Source organism: Gavialis gangeticus, unplaced genomic scaffold (assembly GCF_001723915.1).
Source record: "Gavialis gangeticus isolate Ggan-Ray unplaced genomic scaffold, GavGan_comp1, whole genome shotgun sequence".
NCBI lineage: Eukaryota > Metazoa > Chordata > Crocodylia > Gavialidae > Gavialis > Gavialis gangeticus.
This window is the reverse complement of record NW_017729024.1, coordinates 8321995-8342903: the sequence shown is the minus strand read 5'-3', so window position 1 is coordinate 8342903 and position 20909 is coordinate 8321995. Positions and strand designations below refer to the sequence as shown.

Genomic DNA, 20909 nt, shown 5'->3' with positions numbered 1-20909 from the left:
TTGTTAACATTTTTAAGGTGTCAGTCTTACTGCTTCCAGGCCTGTCAGGATTTGCTTTACATTTGTGTTAATTAGGCTGCAGCTCTGATTAAGAAGATAAGCTCTCTGAAGATGAAAAGATTATACATGTGATACTATCTATTATTCCATTACTTTTTCGTCAATTAGTAAAGCTGCAAAGGCTTTGTTTTGCCTGTTTAATGGTAATTCATACTTTAAATATACAATTTAGTAGTAGTTAATTCTTGAGCAATAACAAACTGAAATATTATAAAATTTGTGTCAACAGGAAGTTTGTTTTAATATTTAAGGTCCTGTTTATGAATGTAGGTGCTTAAAAACATCTACATTAATGCTGCAAGGCATTTAAAAATCAGCACTTAAATTCCTTAACATAGTTCTGAATGCTAGCGAGAACATCCAAATACCAGAAAATTACATATCCAGTATACATTTGAAAATTGGACTACCCAAGTGAATTCTTTTACCAAGATAGAAATTTTGCACCCACTGTTCTGGAGACTTTCCCAGAAAAAGTAAATTGCCATGTTGATCTATATTCTCAGATGACATCTAATCTTTTTGATGCATATGATACATCATTTTTCTCTTCAGTGGCACTATACCTGCACTTCCAAGATTAGTCTACTTAACGTAGCTTTAGATGATTGTCTCTTTTATCATCTTCCCTTTTTGATAAGCCATAAACTGGCAGGTCACATGCACCTAACTGCCTCCTGGTCTTGCTTACCAATTCATTATATAGCTCTTTGTGACTGAATCACTAGATATCATAGAAGCAGTTAGAAAGCAGTAAGGTATTATTCAAAGAACATGCATTTAGGACTTTTGAAGAAATACAGCGTATTGCAAGCAACATGAAAATCCCCTTTTTCCAGTGCCTGCAATTGAGGCAGCTTTCAACACATTCCCAAAGAAAGGCAAACTTCATTAGAAATTGGACAGAATTTGAGAAAATATTGGTTGCACCTATGAAAACATACAGGTCTGTGTTATATGCATCCATTTTAAATAGCCATATAGATGAAAAACCATTATTTATGATAAATGACATTGAAACAGAAATTAGTGCTAAAGAATGGGAGACCAGCTATAACAGTGGTCCTCACACATCCATCTGCACAATGACAAAAGAAAATTATTTAAAAATCCTATACCTATGATACCTCACACCACTTAAAATTAAATGTATTTATGGTACAGGAACAGGCAACTGTTGGAGGGAGTATGGTCAGGTGGGAAGATCCTAGCTTATATGATGGATGGGTCGCAGAATCAAACCATTTTGGAAGAAGCTTGGAGACGTGACAAGGGAAGTAACAGGGTAGTAGCTATCAGATAACCCATTAGTGTTCTTATTGAACTTTCCTGAGAACTCTGAAACATATGGCCACATCCACAGAAGCGTGGATGTTTTGTTTTCCTAGGGGCAAGAAACAGTGGGCACACCTCGGGAATGGCTGTGCTGTGCGCCCTCTGGCGCACAGCAGGTTACCCTGGGTGCTGTAGGGGAGGCTGGAGCCAGCACTGCTTTTTTTTGTGTGTGGATATCCAGGTTTCAAAAAAAACCTCCCACACTACTACTTTGCAGCACAAAGAACAGCTGAATGTGCAGTATGCGGCACTACAGATGTCTGCAGCACCGCATACCACATGGCCATGCTCATCTGGACATGGCCTGTGAGTCCTAAGGAACTGAGCATTCATCTTCTAGTTGCTGTATGAATTACAGTTGCTAAAGCCTGGAAGAGAAGTGACACCCTCTGGTTTCAAAAAGTTTGGAAATTTTTAGTAAGAGAAAAAGTCTTCTATCCAGTAAGTGTTCTACAAGGCAGAAGGAAAAATGATGCTTACTTAGAAGTTTGTTGGAAATTCTTGGAATACGCAAAACAAAAAGCATCTTCATCTATCTGCCTTCAAGCAGAAAGTCTGAGAAACTTTGAATACTGAAGAAAGGTGCAAGTTCTGAGAACAAATTTGGAATAAATTTAAAATTAAAAGCAGATGATTACAAGATAGTGAGATTAGAAGATTGTGTTATACAGAGTTCTGAGGAAAAAGAGGGTGTGAATTTATTATACAGAAATTAAGAAACACAAAAACTTAATGTCAACTGAAATAAAGGAACTGTTAGAGACTGAAAGGAAGAGAAGAGAACACAAAACTCCTCTGGACACTGACTTGGCTTAAGAGAGCACTGTTGATGGAAGATAAATAGCTGTCTTTATGTATATTTTGGGGGATTGGATGCATCTTTAAATGTTACATTTGTTATTTGATCAGATGGATTTGTTAATACAGTAAAAAAAACCAAAGGAGCAGGAGGCAGTACCATGTAACAGATAACCAACAGGTGTTCTGTGGATGATCATTTGAAATTTGAACAGTTTTCACAGTTTTTATTAAATCTATATGTAAAAAATATGCTTGCCAAAATAAGTTAATTTCCTCTTGTTTTTAGGTAATGTATGAAGCCATTAAAATTCCAAAATGGATTCCCCTTTCAGATATGCACCCAATAGACTATTATTCTTCTTATACCAAGAACTGCACTGGGCACTTTACAGAGAAAGAAATCAGAGATATCAGAGCTTTTTATTATGCTATGTGTGCAGAGACAGATGCCATGCTTGGTAGGTGATACTCCATAATACAGAAAAGACTATTAAAGCTGTTGACAATTCTGATCAGACTTATTTTTTTGTAGAGAATCATTTGAGTTTGTATATTAAATGATTTCTTAGATATCATATAAAGGATGAATATGAAAAAGAACAAGGTGGATTGGGGTACAAGTTCTGGGAATACTGTCAGTTTTCAATTACTAGTGGGAATTCAGACCAGGATAGTATAGTGTTATATTGGCAAATCTTAATGGCAGCCATGGTAGGGGAGGTGGTAATGCACTAGGCACCATTCCTCATGGCTAAATGGTGGAAAAACTTACTGCTGCTTTGTTTAGTAATATCTGAAACAAAAAAAGATACTGCTCAAAACACAGACCAGCATGCAAGCCCTAGTTAAAGCTAAGTCCTATGGCTCAAGTTTACCTGGAGGCTGACTGCAAAGCATTGGGGTTGGGGCCTTGATTAAATGGTATCTTCATATGCAAGTGTGAAAGAAACTAGAAAAGCAGGGAATAAGCAAGGAGACAACAGAGAAAACACTGAGGAAGGAGAGTGATCACGGAGGAGGCTGACTTAGGTTCAGCAGCACAGTGAGGGTGGTGTCCTGGGTTCTGCCTTCAGAGGAAGATGGGGCACATGGGCCTTTGTGTCTCCACTGCTGTAGGCAAGAGGCTCTCAAGATTTGCCCGGTGCTCTGCAAATCCAAAAATGTTAAAAGTATATTTAAACAAATTGCTTTCAACATTTCTCTTGTTTCAGGTGAAATCATTTTGGCTCTGAGGGATACAGGACTTCTTAAAAGAACCATTATTATATTCACTGCAGATCATGGAGAACTAGCTATGGAACATCAGCAGTTTTATAAAATGAGCATGTATGAAGGAAGTTCCCATGTTCCTCTTCTAGTAATGGGGCCAAATATTAAAGCACAACGTCATGTATCAAATGTGGTCTCACTTGTGGATATTTATCCTACCATGCTCGGTAAGTAATTCAGTTTTGTTTGGAATACCAAAATCTCAGTGTTTCAGTTAAGTCAAATACAAATTAAAAGCAGTTACAATCAAAATCAGAGCTCTGTTGTTCTAAGTCAGTGATTCTCAGCAAGGGTGCCAATGCACCCTGGAGTGCCTTGCGGTGTGAGGAGATAAGCACAGGCTCAGGCTTGCCCCTGCCTAATTGATTCCCATCCTCACTGCCCAGCCTCTGTGCAAGAAGGTAAGCACTGTAATATATAAAGTAGATTAGAAATTAGGTGTGATTCAGTTTCTAAAAGTTATGGAGGAGTGCCTTGGGTCCATAAATGGGGTTGGGGTTTAAGCGCACCTGTATTACAAGATTCTTACAACAAGTGGGTGTAAAAACTAAATGGAGGCATTGAGAATAGGATGAGAATTACAGTCACAGAACCTAATGCTACAAAGACTAACAGTCTATGAAACAGCATGTGTCAAATGATTCAAAGCCTCCCCCCTCCCCATATAACATAAGAAACTTTGAAATACTAAACTATATACTAGTTACCTACCTAGCAATTTATTGTAGGTATCATCATATAAGGGGATCTAGGGTTGGATTTCAAGGTTCAGGTGTGATTAAGAATAAGAAAGGCTGGCCAAGAAGGATGAAGCTGGAGTAATTTGGCCATAAAACAAAAATACTTGAAAGCTTTAGTTAGAGCAATTTTAGCAGAACAGGCAATAGGAACCGGATAATGGAGGGTCTTGGATGAAACTGGGGGAAATGCATTTAATACCATGGTTACAGAAAGTACACTAAGTGACTTTAGAGGAGAAAGAAAGAATAGGAACATGTAATGGGTACAGAAGCTAGTGTATGAAAGGTGTATTTTTTGAGGCTACACATGTAAGTACATATTGTATTTTGAAGAGAACAGCCTTTCAACAGAAGACCAAAGAGTAGGGTAATGGAAGCATGGGAGTAGAGGTGAAGGAGGCCATGAGTTAAGAAAGATAGGGTTAACTGGAATTATTGGAAGGATTAAAGGAGGAAAATTGATGAGAGACCTCATTGAATGAGCCACTGCATCGGTGATCTAGCATTCATGGTCAAAAGTAAAAGATGAAAATAGGAGAAAAAGGGTGATGATGAAATAGAGTAGCATTTAAAATCAGAGAGAATGAAGGAAGCCCTTGATGACAAAAATATGGAGAGGAACAGAGGTATCAGGTACAAGGAAGAAAGCATTAAAAGGCATAGAAAAGAAAGATTAAAGGTGCCAGAAGTGGGTTAGACAGCAGTAAAAGTGAGGTAATACAAAAAGGATGAGAGGACCTGCATACTTTCTTCTCTGCCCTCTTTCCTGCCCCACCTTCCATTGTGGCACCTCCACTGCTATGATTTCCTCACTTCTCTGTCTCCATGATTCTTCCTTCTGATGCCTGTTTATACTGCTCTTTCTCTCCTGCCCACCATTGTCTTCTCCTTAAAGAAACTGCATATGTGCTAAAGTCATTCAGTTGACAAAACAGGCAAATTATTTTTTGTCCAAAGAACAAAGTACGGCAGAAACATGGTGCAAACGCACCCAATCTTTACTTTTATAACATGCCTCTGATGAGAAAGAACCCTTACACGACAGAAGATAGTTCAGTCTTCATGCAGAATATATCATGGGCCTCTCTTGAGAGTACAGTCAAGGATGTCAATACCTACTCTTTGGCAGTGTTAATTTTTATATTAACTGTTCTACTAAAGACAAGGGCTGGGATCACACGAGTCGGGTCATCAGATGATAATATTTGCCAATCCTATCTAGACCCTAATTTAACAGGCAATCAAGAAATTAAAGTTCTGCTTCATTTAACCAGTCTCCTGTGGTGTAAAAAATTGTATGTCCCAGATCTGGTACTTATATATAGGGACCTACTGAATTTGGGGCAGCTGCCCTGATTTTGTGGTTTGATTGCAGCACTGGTCACCATTTTTGCAGCAGAGCGTGGCACCCCCAGCACACACCTCTGACAGAGGGGCCCCAGAAGTCCCAGCCCTCCTCAGAGGGGAGGGGTGGGATTTCTGGGCCCCCTTGGCCAGACGCATGGGGGTGGGGGGGGTCACTATGCTCTGCCATGAAAATCTCCCCACCCCCATGCTTCAGGACACCAGGGCTTTCCTCCCCTTTCTATTTTTGCAGCATTCTCCTCCCCCCGCCCCACCCCCACTTGCTGCTGAGTTTGCACTTTTTCATAGGGACCTACCTATTTTCCAGTTTCCACGAAAATCATGAAATCACAAATTCAGTAGGTCCCTACTTATATACAAACACATACAAAACAGATTTTAAATCTCTCATTTGTCTCCTCCCCAAATAAGTTTCTTGGTCAAGTATTTAAAACCCTTCATTTTCAATCTCTTTTTCTGAAGTTTACATTTTAAAGACCTCTCCTTTCCTGTTCTCTCTTTCACTCTCCTTCTGTTCTGTCATTTTCTCCTTCTTGTAAGCCGCATTCCAAAAATAGAAACATAAATCAAGTAAAATTAAATTATTTAGGTAAGAAAAAATAAAAGCATGTCTGTCATCTCTTAGCCTTTCTGCCACACAATAATTCTGCCTAGTGATAAAACAGACTTGGATCTTTTTTCTGTGATAAATATAATCCCTTTGGTCTTATATGGTACAAGGAAGTATTTTCTCCCAAGGTACCATTTCATCTAAATATTTAGTTTCCTGAGAAATTGCCTACCCTACTGGATCACCTGCCTTCAGTACATACTATATTCTAAGGCTCATATTCCCAGCAAGAACTTTATAATAGGTATAATTTCTGTGAGAGTGCATCTGTTCTTCCATCTTGTAACAGGAAGGAGAATGTCCTCTCTTGGCTCCTGAATTGCTGGTCAGTGGGGAAGTGTTGTGGGGACATGGCCTTCATAGATTTCACAGACATTTGGGCTGGAAGAGACCCCGGAGGATCATCGAGTCCAGCCCCCTGCCCCAAGGGCAGGAAGTCAGCAGGGATCATAGGATCCCAGCAAGATAAGCATCCAAATGTGTTTTCAAGGCATTCAAAATGGGTGCTTGAACCGCCTCCAGCGGCAGTCTATTCCAAACCTTGGGGGCTCAGACAGTAAAGAAGTTCTTCCTTAAGTCCAGCCTGAATCGGTTGCAGTGGAGTTTGTGACCGTTCGATTTTGTCATTCCTTGGGGCGCTCTGGTGAACAAACATTCCCCCAGATCCTGATGAGCACCCCTGATAAATTTATAGGTGGCCACCAGATCGCCCTGAGCCTGCGTTTTTCTAGGCTGAAGAGTCTAATGGCTCTCAGCCTCTCATCATAAGGTCTGTTTTCCTGACCTCTGATCATGCTCTCCTCTGCATTCTCTCAAGCTTCTCCACATCCCTTTTGATTTGTGAAGCCCAAAATCATTTTGGAAAGGCTTGTGCCATTGAAGATCCCTAGGCTTTGAACAATGTTTGCACTTAACAGGACGCAGGTACTGCAGGTCTTCCCACGTGCTGCACAGGGATACGAGAAAGAAGCTTAAGTCCCATTTAGGACCGGGCATAGTCTAGCCCACAGCCTGGAAATTACTATTTTTCTTTTTATTGCTAAGGAAAAATTTTCTATTCACTATGGCAGGAAGCGGAAAGAGAGTTTGATGGCAAATGTATAGTTTGCAAAAGCAACTTAACAAAAGAGAGGGAATAGGGAAAAGAAAAAAAAAGCTACATACTACTGACGGGTTATGGGAAGAGAATTCACCAGCTAGGACTATCCATATAGAGGGTACCCTTAAAAATGAAGTGACCACTCCATGTACCTGCAATAACTTTTAGATAAAATATACATTACACAAATCTATCATGAGATAGGCAATGTTGAGTTCTTAATCAGTGTAGACTGTATTTGGAAAAATAATAAAAAAACAGTTCACATATGTAGTACTTTGATGTTAGTAGGCACTTTGGCATTTATATAGCGGAGAACCTTACTCATGCTAAGCTGCCTAAATAGAGAGCAGCACCAGGGCACATGCTCAAGACCCCTCTCACTGTCTACTATGCCTAAATGCCAATATTGGTCATATGCTGAGCAGAAGTGGACAGAGCTTGATTCTCAGCAGCAAAGACAGATATAAACCTTCCCCTAGCACATCTTAAAGACATTGCAGCCTCCTAATGATATCTGTTGAAATGAAAAAACACCCATACTGTGACTGAGCTGAGACAGGCCCCCACAGCTGCACTATGTAATATAAAATTGCATGGAATTTCTGTTATGCTGTGTACCAACAGAATAACCCTTTCTGCCAGGACTTCCACTCGCTCTGTCTTCTCATTAGCATTTGTAAGGAGGTGAGTAACCAGGGCTGAATTACTTTACCTCCCTGTATTTCGGCTTCCCCATTTGTAAAGTGGGGATATTGATACTGAGCTCCTTTTGGAAAATACTTTGTGATCCACTGATGAAAAACAATATATATGGGGTACAGTAGTTGCTAATGCAGTGCCTGTGGCAGAGGAATCCTCTTTCAGTTAATCCTTAATACTTATCTGCCTCTCTCAGCCTACATAAAGAGGCCAAAGCAAAGGTGAGGATCTTAAAGGTAAAGAAGCACCAGCTGTATGTGTCCAGTTAAGTGAAATTCAGGTTGCTGGGATAGCAGTGTAATGGAATTTCCCTGCGTTGTGGTTTTTATGCCTCAATGGTGGTATTCTAGTGTATGCTCTTTGATGGTGGTCTTACCAGGAACCAAATCTAGAGGACATGTATTAATTCAGCAGCATGTTCACTATGTACTGTATTCACTCAAATCCAAGATGAAGTTCCCCCCCCCACACACTCCCTACCAGTCAACCTAGGGGGAAAAAGCATCTCATCTTAGGTGTACCAAGCAGGGTGGGAGGGGACAGGCAGCTGCTGCAGCTCTGACTCAGGCCCTGAGCCCAGGTTGAAGCCAGTCAGACCCACATCAGCCTCCTCCCTGCCCCCTCCACTTGTTGACTGCACCTTCTGCCCAGTCCCTGCCCCACTCATTGTCATTAGCTCAGCGCCAGCCCAGGCTGGGTTTCCTTCCTGGCATGGAGCACATGGAAATCCTGTCCCCAGCCCAGCCAGTCAGCAGCGCTGACATTACTGCATGGCCCAGCAAGGGCTGAGCTTCCACATGCTGTGTTCTGGGAAGGAACAGAGCTCCAGCAGTATCTGACAGCTGGGTAGGATGTAGGGGAAGTGGGGAAGGAGAGACTGCAGAAAGCAGGGGTGAGGACGGGGCAGAGATTGTGGAGTGGAGGGGGAGGGGAAAAAGGCTATGGGGAGCTGGGAGTACAGGGGCAAGAAGGCTGCCTGACCCTCACCCCCCACCTTCTATTTTCCCTGCTGCAGCAGTTGGGGGGTAGGGGACAAATTTAAGACGATTCTTCAATAATTGTAACCAATTCATAATTTTTCCATATATAAAATCTAATTATTGGGTGGTCATCTTAAAATTCAGAGACAACGTAGATTTGAGTAAATACAGAACCAAGATTTCATTATTGTTACTAGCATTATTTAAGAGAAGGTTTAATAATGTTGGTCTTTGTTTAGATATAGCTGGAATCCCTCTCCCTCAAAACCTCAGTGGGTATTCCCTGATGCCTCTGTTATCTGAAAAGGCAGAAGATGAAACCTTATCCAGAAGCCCACATCCAACATGGGTACTAAGCGAGTTCCACGGATGCAATGTGAATTCTTCCACCTATATGCTTCGAACTGACAAATGGAAATATATTGCATATTCAAATGATCACTCTATTCCTCCTCAGCTCTTTGGTATATTAACAACTTTTACTTTACTATTTTTTTTAAATTTCTCAGTTTTGTTTAATTTAAAAAATACCTTGGCAAACTATTAACAGTTCTTTTTTGTTGCAGACCTTTTTGCTGATCCGGATGAACTAACAAACGTAGCTACAACATACGGGGAAGTAGCACAGTCCTTGGAGAAAAAACTTCATTCCATAATTGACTATCCAAAGGTCTCTGCTTCTGTCCATGAGTACAACAAGAAGCAGTTTATCAATTGGAAACAGAGTGTAGGACAGAACTACTCAAATATTATTGCAAACCTTAGGTGGCATCAAGACTGGTTAAAGGACCCAAAAAAGTATGAACGTGCAATTGATAAGTGGCTTAAATAGAACATTTCTGTATAGAAAAAAAAATACAGAAAGGAAGGGTTGACTCTGTTATATATCATTTCTGTGAAATAAATTAGTATAGTGAATGCACTCAAGAAATAAAATTATTAGAGTTGGGTACTTTGTGCCCAAAAGCTTGTCAAACTTCCTTCCCAATTATGTAGTTGTTCTAATAAAAGATAGTAGCAATGCAGTAATCCAAGGATTATCATCACAACCTTAATTTGAGATCCTTTAAAGCAATAATCATACAGGGCACGTCTACATATGACATTGTTGCTGTCTACATTGCTGTAGCAACGCACTATGGCAAGAGTGTCCGCAGGCAAAACCTGTGACACCGCAGTTACAATCACTGTAGCGAACGCGCTCCCCCAGTTGCATTGCTATGGCAACATAGTGCCTAAAAATAAATCAGGCACAGTACCGGCTGTAACTGCGCCATAGCAGCACGTGTAAATGTGCCCACAGACTTGGATTTTTCTTTTAGCAAGACATGTATTTTATATTAATCAATCATGTTACCAAGTCTACATTCAATCAGATGAAACTTTTAGTTCAAGATTAATCAGTTGTGATAGTTGGGAAGGAAAGTGCATAAATATAAATTCATTTCCATAAAATAGTCCTGATTATTGAGAAAATGTATGATGCTTTAAGCAATTAAACACTAAAACCCAATGAGAATTTGCATGTATAAGAGGCATTAAGACCTCAGGATATGACATAGTAGGGGACAGGTTATGGTAATGTATCGTGACATCAGGTTTGGGTCTGGATATATTTGCCTGGGTCAGCGAGCATACAGCTGTGAAAACAGCACCAGAAGGTATAATAATTAGTACAGGTCTGAAAAAAAATTCAGAGGTCCATTCTTGTATTTATCATTGCAACCTTCTCTATGCAGACCCAGTGGGACTCTTCCTCTCCAGAAGTGTCTTAATGGTTAGAAGCTGCCCACTAAGACTGGTGCCTGCTTTTGTGAACTTCTGAATTATATACAGATGACAAAAAAATCACAGAACAACAAATATACAAACAGAAAAAACAAGGTTTTGTATACTAGTGGAAACTAACCAAAACCCAAACGTGTGTGTAGAAATTTAAGCATCAGTAATTGCTTCTGTGCAGCAGAAAATAAAGACAGACTGTGTAAAGCCACAGTCCTGCTCTTAGCTCCTGCAGGTTGACATTTATTTCTTCATGAATCTGCATGCAAAATTAGGGCCTAAAATATACAAAAGAGATAGGATGCAGGGGATGCCTAAAGGAATGATGAACTTAGTTGTTACTATTCTGCATCACAATGTGGAGATGTATCACAGAAAATAAGCAGTGCTAAAAAAAATAAGCAGGAAATTAAATTAGTTTGTGATTAACGCTGTTTTTAATTAAATCCATCATTAAATCAGCATGTAAATGTACACTTTATTGTTGTACATAGCCATCTACAGAAGTAGCTATTTAAGGTCATATAATCCTTCATACTTAAAAACTGATTTATATAGCATCCTATAATAAAATCGGGCTGCTTGCAGAGATTTAAGAAAAAACAGCCACACTTTACCAGAAGTAGCACATTACTTCCACCTGACTCTGCAACATCTGAATAGATTGGGTGCTGCAGCAGGGCTTTTTGGCATTTTTAGCTAAAGCAGAGTTAATTGGCTATTAGATAAAAGTGCCAAAAAAGCCCCTCTAAAGTGCCCAATCTATACAGACATCGGGCACGCTGGGTCCGACTAAGGCACTGCCTCTTTTGGGCATGTGCAGGGCTCAGTACAGGAATGCACTGAGCTTAAACTAAAATGCTGTTTTTTATTTTGGGGGGGGGGGTTGTTTGTTTGTTTTTTTTAATGTCTGCAAGCAGCCTCAGTGATAAAATTAGGCTGGCAAAAATAGACATGAAAATACTACTTATTTATTGACTTAAACATGGTATATATATCCAATAACCTGTTTTGATAAACTGTTTTATAGCTATACTTTATTATACATTTGCACTAATAAAACCTTATATTTCACTTACTGTTGTTATAATATTTCTCCCTCAATTCTTGTTCCAAGTCTGAGATTATAAATAAATAGGCCAAAGCTATTCCTTGAGCAAAATAGTACACACAGTTCTTATTAAAATGGGTACACACTTCAAATACAGATGGAATCACTATCAGCAAAAATGAAAATTAGAAAAAAGATCAAATATCAGCAATGAATTGTAAACTGGCTATATAAATTGAAAAAAGAAATGTACTTCTGGGAAGGCCTAGACCAATCTGTATGGAAGGGAATTGCAAATCATCAACATTCAAAGATCTGGAAGGAGGTAACACACTGTACAGAATGTACAATAATAAAATAAAATTACCATAAGCTTTTGTTCCAGTGGTATTTAGTTACAAAGTATTTACAGAATTATCTAGAAGGGAAAATGATGTCTCGTTGGAAGATCAGGCAGAATAGTAATTTTCTCTGAAGCTAGCGAGCCTGCTTTGAAAGGTAGTTCTTGGTAGGCGTTTTATTCAAAGCGTTAACGCGTGCTAGCATTGGGGACAACTTTCTGGTGCAAGTGCTGGAGCTTGGCCCTGTTGTTCTTGACCTGCTGCTCACACACAGGGAAGAATTTAGTGGGGAATGTGGTAGTGGATGGCAGCTTGGACAGCAGTGACCACAAGATGACTGAGTTCAGGATCCTGAGGAAAGGAAGGAAGGAAGGAAAGCAGCAGAGTAAGGACCCTGGACTTCAGAAAAGCAGATTTTGACTCGCTCAGGGAACTTATGAGCAAGATCCCCTGGGAAGCCAGTCTGAGGGGAAGAGGAATCCAGGAGAGCTGGCTGTACTTTAGAGAAGCCTTACTGAGAGTGCAGGAACAAACCTTTCCAATGTGCAGGAAGACTAGCAAGTATGGCAGAAGACCAGCTTGGCTTAGCAGGGAACTCTTCAGTAAGCTAGATCACAAAAAGGCAGCTTATAAGTGGACACTTGGACAAACAGCTAGGGAGGAGTATAAGAGCATTGTTCGAGCATGCAGGGATGAAGTCAGGAAGGACAAAGTACAATTGGAGTTGCTAGCAAGGGATGTGAAGGGTAACAAGAAGGGTTTCTACAAGTATGTCAGTAACGAGCAAAATCAGGGAAAGTCTGGGCCCCTTGAATGGGAGAGGCAACCTAGTGACAAAGGACATAGAAAAGGCTGAAGCACTCAATGCCCTTTTCACCTCAGTCTTCACAGGCAAGGTCAGCTCCCAGACTACTGCATCTGGCAGCATAGTTTGGAGAGGAAGCGACCAGTCAACTGGAAAAAGAACAGGTTAGGAACTATTTAGAAAAGCTGGACATATACAAGTCCATAGGGCTGGATGGGACGCACCCTAGGGTGCTGAGCGAGTTGGCCAATGAGATTACAGGGCCACTGGCCATCATCTTTGAAAACTCATGGCGACTGGGAGAGATCCTGGACAATTGGAAAGGGGCAACTATAGTGCCCATATTTAAGGAAGGGAAAAAGGAGGATCCAGGGAGCTACACACCTGTCAGCCTCACCTCAGTTCCTGGAAAAATGGAGATCCTCAAGGAATCCATTTCTAAGCACTTGGAAGGAGAAGATGGTGATTAGGAACAGTCAGCATGGATTCACCAAGGGCAAGTCATGCCTGACCAACCTGATTGCCTTCTATGATGAGATAAGTGGCTCTGTGGATGCGTGGAGACCGGTGGATGTGGTATACCTTGACTTTAGCAAGGTTTTTGATATTGTCTCCCACAACATTCTCACAATCATCTATGGGTTAGATGAATAGACTGTAAGGTAAATAGAAAACTGGCTGGATCATGGGGCACAAAGGGTAGTAATCAATGGCTCGAAGTCTAGTTGGCAGCTAGTAGTAAGCGGAGTGCCCCAGGGGTTGGTCTTGGGGCCAGTTTTGTTCAATATCTTCGTCAATGATCTGTTAGATGGCACAGTGCACCCTCAGCAAGTTTGCAGATGACACCAAGTCAGGGAGAATAGTAGATATGCTGGAGGGTAGGGCTAGGATTCAGGCAGACCTCAACAAGTTGGAGGATTGGACCAAAAGAAATCTCACGAGGTTCAATAAGGACAAGTGCAAAGTCCTGCACTTAAGACAGAAGAAACCCATGCACCGTTACAGCCTGGGGATGACGACCTGGGTAGCAGTTCTGCAGAGAAGGACCTGGGTGTTACAGTGGACGATAAATTGAATATGAGCCAGCAGTGTGCCCTTGTTGCCAAGAAGCCTAGCAGCATACTGGGCTGCATTGGTAGGACTGCTGCCAGAAGATCAAGGAAAGTGATTATCAGGGATCCTGGTTTTCCCCAATTAAAAACTGCAAATTCTCCAATTAAAAACCCGAAGTCTGTGATAAAAATCAAAGGTTGCTCACAGCCCCTCCCAATGCTGCTGGTGCCCCGCACTCCCTCCCACCCAGTCTCAACAGCCCTCCTGATCCACAGACATGCAGACAGACACCGACACCCACCCCAGCAGGTAAGTGTGTGGCGGGAAGGGGCGGGGGAAAGGAAAGGTGCTAGGGGAGTAGATCAAGAAGGGGGGAGTGTGCCCCTGTGCCCACTCCCAGAAGCAGGGCCGGGGGGTGAGGACAGGGGTGCCACTCTGTGGACCACACACATACCGGCCGGCCTGACATGAGGTTCGCACACAGAGGCCACCACCGCAACTCTGCCACTGTGCCCTGCGCTACCATCCCACAGCCACCTGAATGGCTTTGTGGGCAAGTGGCACAGGGCGCAGCAGCAGCAGTGTGGTGGCAACCACCGTGTGCAGGCCACATATGTGCTGCCCAGCTGGGGGGTGAAATGGGGGCTTACATTCAGCGGCATGCCCCCCAATGGCTCTGTGGTGGCATCTGCATGCAGGGTGGAGGGGCTTTGCGGGCAAGCACTGCCACTGCAGAGCCATGCCCTTCGCCCCTAAATCCTAGAGGTAAGTGGGGTTCGAGGGCTGTGGGGCAAGGCTGGGGAAGATGGTTGGGGGCTGAGGGAGCAGGGGGTGGTGCCAACCCCAGGTGGCACATCGCAGCTGGGAGCAGGGCCAGGGGGTGAGGGCAGGGGTGCCCCTCTGCAGAGGGCTTCACAGGCAAGTGATGCAGGGCACAGTGTAGTGCCCACCACGTGTAGGCCACACACGTGTCACCCGGCCACCTGCCCAGGGGAGGGGGAGATGGAGGCTGGCATGCGGCTGGAGTACAGCTCCATGGCCAGCTCTGCAGTGAGGGATGGGGGTGCGGGGGCTTGGGCTTGCATGCAGTGCTGCCGCTTACCTGGAAGCCCATTATGGCGGTGATGGTCACTGCCTCCAAAACCTTCCACTGTCACCACACAGCTCTGCCTGGAGCTGTGCGGCTGGCTGCTGGGCGGCAGCAGCAGTGTGGTGGTGGCCAGGTGGCATGCAGCCATCCCCACCACCACCCCACGCTGCGCCGGTGCCTCCAGCTGCACAGCTCCGAGCACAGCTCCACAGCAGCAGGAGGTTTTATACACAGCAGCCGTCACCGCTGGCACGGGCAGCCCCACAGGCAAGCAGTAGCGGCCACCCATGCCAGCAGTGACTGCCTCTGTCTCCAAGGGTTTCCCGCCCTTTTTGCAATTGGCTCCTGCAGGCTGGAGCTGTGCCAGCCTGCAAGAGCTCTTTGCAAAAGCGGAGAATCTGTGGATTTCTCTGCTAAAAAGAGAAATCCATGTTTTCTCTGATAAAAACAGGGAATCTGGGTTTTCTCCATTTTTCTGTGGGAAACGGAAAACCCAGATCCCTGGTGATTATTCTGCTGTATTCACCACTGGTGAGGCCACATCTGTAGTACTGTGTCCAGTTTTGGGCCCCCCACTACAGAAGGGATGTGGACAAATTAGAGTCCAGTGGACAGCAACAAAAATGGTTAAGGGCACATGACTTATGAAGAGAGGCTGAGGGAACTGGGCGTATTTAATCTGAAGAGACGATTCAGAAGGGATTTAATAGCTGCCTTCAACTTCCTGAAGGGTGGTTCTAGGGCAGATGGAGCTAGACTGTTCTCGGTGGTGGCAGATGACAGAACAAGGAGCAATGGTCTCAAGTTGCAGTAAGGGAAGTTGAGTTTAGATATTAGGACAAAATTCCTTACTAGAAGGGTAGTAAAACACTGGAACAGTTTACCCAGAGAGGTTGAAGAATCTCCATCCTTGGTTACACAATGCCTTGGCTAGGAAGATCTAGTTGGGGATGGTCCTGCTTTGAGCAGGGGGGTTAGACTAGATGACCTCCTGAGTCCTCTTCCAGCCCTAATTTTTATGATTCTACTAGCCAAATGCCCAAAAGAAATGACCGGGGGAGGAGGCGAGGGTGGGGGGGAAGAGCGGGCAGGGACAGAGCACCACCACCCACAACCCTCTGCTGCTGCCGACTCCCAGGAGCAGGGGGGTGGGGGGGAAAACTTGCCCTACTGTCCCCTCCATCCCCCTCAGTCAACGCCCTGTGCCGCCACTGCCTCCAAGGAGCAGGGCCGGGGGGGTAAGGCCCCCCAGTCCATTCCTTCCATCCCCACTGTCATGGCGGTGCACCGCTGCCTCCTGTCTGGAGTGCCCTTGGAGCACTCTGGTTGTTTCAGTCAGCTTTGTGACTGGCTGCCGAGACAATCGGTCAGTGTAAATAAAGCGTTATAGACAGACAGACAAACAGACAGACAGACACTTTTATTATATTAGAATGATTCTATTTGAGTGAACTGTGACATCAATTTTATCTGAAGGACGTAAGCTAGGCAGTCTCAAGAACTCATGGAGAATAGGAAAAGTTCCAGGGAACTGGAAAATTGTTCTGTTTGCCCATCTTTAAAAAGTAACACCCAAAAAAATTATGGACCAATAAATTTCAGTATCCAGAAGTCATGGAATAAGTTATTAGACAATCATTTAGTAAACACCTACAAAATAATAGGTAATAAAAACCAGATAACATCTGGGCAGAACAAATACTGTCAAACCAAACTAAACTTTTTTTTTTTTTTTTTTTTTTTTTTTTTTTTTACAGAGTAACTTGGTCTCATGGAGAGGGAGAAAGCAGTATATCGGAGGCACCTTTTTATTTTTTTTGTATGGACTAACTGTCTCACCTCAAATTTTCCTAGTTTCCTAGAAGAATATGATCTAAATAAAATTACTATAAGGTGGATACACAATTGGCTGAAAGACCTCAAACAATCTACAGCCATTAACTATGATGACAGAGCAAACAGGGTCCTGCAGAAGTCTGAGCTAGGTCCAGTACTAGTCAATATTTTCATTAATAACATGGATGATAGATACAGAGCATACTCCTAAAATATACAGATTAGTCAGGCTTGTCAAGGATTACAAGCACTTTGAAGGACTCGATTTGAATTTAAAATCTTGAATACTGGAGAAATAATCAGGAATCACTCAAATATGAAATAAAATTAAATAAAAACAAATGCTACACTTATGAAGGAAAAAAGTGCACAAATGTAAAACAATAAACAACTTGCTAGACAGCAGAACTGAGAACCAATCAGGGCATTAGAATGAATCACAAACTGAGTACTGTATGAGTCAACAATGTGATGCTGTTGTAAAAATGAAAATGTCATTCTGGGGTCTGTTAACAGCAGGATGGTATTTAAGACATGAGCACACAGCATTAGTGAGGCATCAGGGGAAGTGCTTTCTTAAGTTTTAGGCACCAGACTTTAAGAGAGAGAGACTAAGTAGAGAGAGTTCAGTGAAAAGCAAGAAAAAATAAGAGCTTTATAAAACATGACATATGAGGAAAGGTGGGCAGAATTAATTTGTTTATTCTAGAAAAGAGAAGATTGAAGAGGTGCATGTGATAACTGGCTATTATCAAGAGGATAGTGAACAATTGTTCTCCATGTCTACTGAAAGCAGGAAAAAGGAATCTGTATAGTTTGCAGCAAGGGGGATTTAGGTTAGGTATTAGGAAAGCAGGTTCTTTGAGTAGATGTGATATCTTTTATTTGACCAACTGAGTAGTTGGAAAAAAGTTCTTAGCAAGCTTTCAGGCACAGTCACCCGGAGTCTCATAGGTATTAGGAAAAGCGTTCTACTTAAGCACTGAACAGGTTACTTAGGGAAGTTATACAATCCCCATTAATTTGAAATTCTAAAAAACAGGTTCAAGAAATGTGTCAGGAGTGGTCTAAATATACTTGATCCTATCCCATAGAAAAGGGATGGGCTAGCTAGAGTATCTCATAGGTCTCTTCTAACACTACGCTTCTGATATTTTGTATCCACTAGAGGGCAGAATTAAAAAATAAATCAGCCATTATTTTAACAAGACAACGAATCTAATTCACCCCGTTTGCACCTAGTAAAACTGCATTTGTTCAACTTCTTTTGCTAACACCTCTTGTCAATACCAACCAAGGGCAGGCAAAGCTTGCTACAATGTTTCTATGGACACCTCTGTAACAGACTCAACCTACACTGTTTTCTAAGTACTTCTAGTGAGAAGTGTGCTTAAATGTCATTTTCTAGAAAAAACAAATACATATTTTGAACAGCTAAGATTTCCGAGTGGAGAGACTAGACAAAGAGGAAAGTAGGCAGATGTGAAGGTCACCCAAAGCACCGACTTTGGTCGCAGCACTAGGAATACAGTTCAGGGCTCCCAAGCCCCAGTTCAAAACCAAGTTGCACTGCTCTACTGTGCTTTATGGAATTGCCAAGAACGGGTTGGCAAAGCTGTGGTGCGTAGACCAAATCCAGCCCACAAAGCACTTGGAACTGGCCCACAGCAGCATAGATCAGTAGCGCACAGCTTGACCCAGCACGCGCCTCCACCACACCATGCTGCTGATCCCTTCCACTACTTGCTTCTCCATAGCTTCCCCTCCTCCCCCTCTTACTTTTGCCATCAAATTTGTTCCTTCTCACTGCTGTTGGGGATGGGAGTCAGCAGTCCTTAATAGGCTTGGTGGGGTAGCAACAAGCAGCTTGGAAACTGCAAAGGGGGGCATTAACAGAAGGGTAACCTGCTGCTTTAAACTTGTCAATCCCTGGCTTAAAACAATCAATAGTCCTGTAGGAGTTTCTGGCCTTCTCCCCCACATAACATCCTACTGTTGCTAACATAAATGAAGAACAGGACTGCAGAAAAATCCCTACTGGCTTTAAAAAAAAACAAAACCAACTTATTTCAATTTTAATGGAGCAAGAAGGCAGACATCTCAGCATAAAAAATGCCACTGTCAGCTGCTGACATCCTACTGTACTAGTGTTACAGCTGTTGTTCCCACTAGTAGGAATACTCTTGCAGTACCTACAGTGAGAAGCTTCAGGTAGAGAAGAGTCTATGCTTGACACACCCTTAAAAAAAAAAGGCTTGCATTCAAGATCCCGCAAACTGAGCAGACCCTGATGGGATTTGCCAGGCACTTTCCACACTACAGTTACAATTAAGTCCACAGAACAGTAACTGTTCAGCTTCCATCAACAGCTTCCAGAACTTGAGCCTGGTTATGGAACAGTTAGGATTCTGGCTACAGGAACCACAATAGTTAAAAGGGACAAACCCTGGCATCACAGTCTCCTAATTCTGGACCATAAAGATGCAGTTGTTATGTATTACCATTGCTGTTAGATATCACATGCACCATACACAATTGCCTTCCAATCACAAACTGCAATTCACATTGAGCTCAGTAGCTGCTCCTAGATGTCTGAAGGCAGAATTTAGCCCTATGTTTTTCACTTTAATTGTAGGAGATATGCAAAAGATGCAGTGGGCCAAGGATGATACAATCCAAATCCTCAGCAAGAAGAAAGGACTCAGTTTAGGAAACACAGAATGGTTGTACAGGAGCCTTCCTCCTGCTCCTTACAGCTAAGGAAGCAGGTGTGTGTATAAAATTGTAGGTATCCTTGGCCAAATTAGCCAAAACTAATTCCAAATCCAAGAGTCCAGAACCAAAAGTGTCCCCACTACTGACAAACAGCCTCCACCTGCACCTGGGGCTTCAGATGTTCCCAAAACCTTTGGCAGGCATCCTACTTGCAGACCCAAGCCCAGAGGCTTGGGGTTCGGATGCCCTCAAGTTTTACTTGCCCTCAGCCATAAGGCCGTTCTAGCAAGCAAGGGAGGAGACTCCCATTTCCATAAACTGGGCTTAGAGCCACTGCACCTCGGTGGGTACTGAACCACGCCAGAAGAGCAGTTCTCCTGTGAGGCAGGAAAACTGCCTTCTTGGACACTGATACATGGTATTTCCCCTGCCAGGTTAAGAAGCCACTATGCTTGATCTGAGCCTTCAAGAGGCCAAGAAGCAATATAGCCATTTTTAGAAGACCTCTGGCTTTTTCAGTGTTTAAGAACGTAAGAATTGCCATTGACTGGGGCAGACCTTTAGGCCCATCTTCACCAGTCTCCTGTGTCACCCAAGGGCAGAGCAGATGCAGAAAGGGAGCCAACCAGGTACAGCCAGGTTCCCCCCCACCTTGCAGCATCCAGCATTTGAGGTCTAGGGAGCCCTGATACAGAGGCCATGCCCCTCATTCTCACGCTCAATAGCTCCTGATGCCCCTTTCCTCCAAGAATTTGTCCAATCCCTTTTCTTTAATAGAGCTCAAGTGGCAGGTTCCACGACAGCGGGTGGCAGACGACACTGGTGGCTTGTACCGGCCCTGCCCATGCAGCCCACTGATTGCCCCTCTCCTTCCCCAGTGCAGGAACACATCCATGGGCTCACACGGGGGAGGAAGGGTGCCGTCTCCTGCTACAACAACTCTCCTTCCTTGAAGCACATTCTTTACGCAACAGCCAGCTGTGTCAGGCATTGCTTGCTTTATTTTATTTACAAAGAAGCTACCACGAGGCGGCACAGAGCACAACCGGGGTGGGGCGGGGGCTGCCTGCAGGTGGCACACAAGAAGCTGGGAAGGCGGCGCAGCCCCGCACAGCTGTCTTCTCGAGAGGAGCTGGGGCACAGGCACCACGCGAGGGGGGCGCACGAAGGGGCCGAGCCGCGACTGGTGTCCGGGTCACAGCCCGTCTCGTCTCCCGTCCCCTCAGAGACAGTTGTCGCGGGGCGGCGGCAGGCGGGGCCGGGGCCGGTGCGGGG

The 20909-nt window shown here is 43.4% G+C and overlaps 1 protein-coding gene across 2 annotated transcripts in view; it reads left to right on the top strand.

The window, feature by feature from the left end:
- ARSK (arylsulfatase family member K) overlaps positions 1–11141 on the top strand; it is a 54840-nt gene extending 43699 nt beyond the window's left edge. Inside the window, exons 5-8 of one of the 2 annotated variants that reach the window (XM_019516876.1) lie at positions 2483–2654; positions 3474–3632; positions 9201–9425; positions 9528–11141. In XM_019516876.1, the coding sequence (XP_019372421.1) occupies positions 2483–2654; positions 3474–3632; positions 9201–9425; positions 9528–9793 (822 nt within the window). In that variant the 3' untranslated portion in view covers positions 9794–11141. Of the gene's footprint in view, positions 1–2482; positions 2655–3407; positions 3633–9200; positions 9426–9527 lie in introns of both variants that reach the window. The other variant, XM_019516875.1, reaches the window with a different exon arrangement.
- Positions 11142–20909: the final 9768 nt, after the last annotated feature.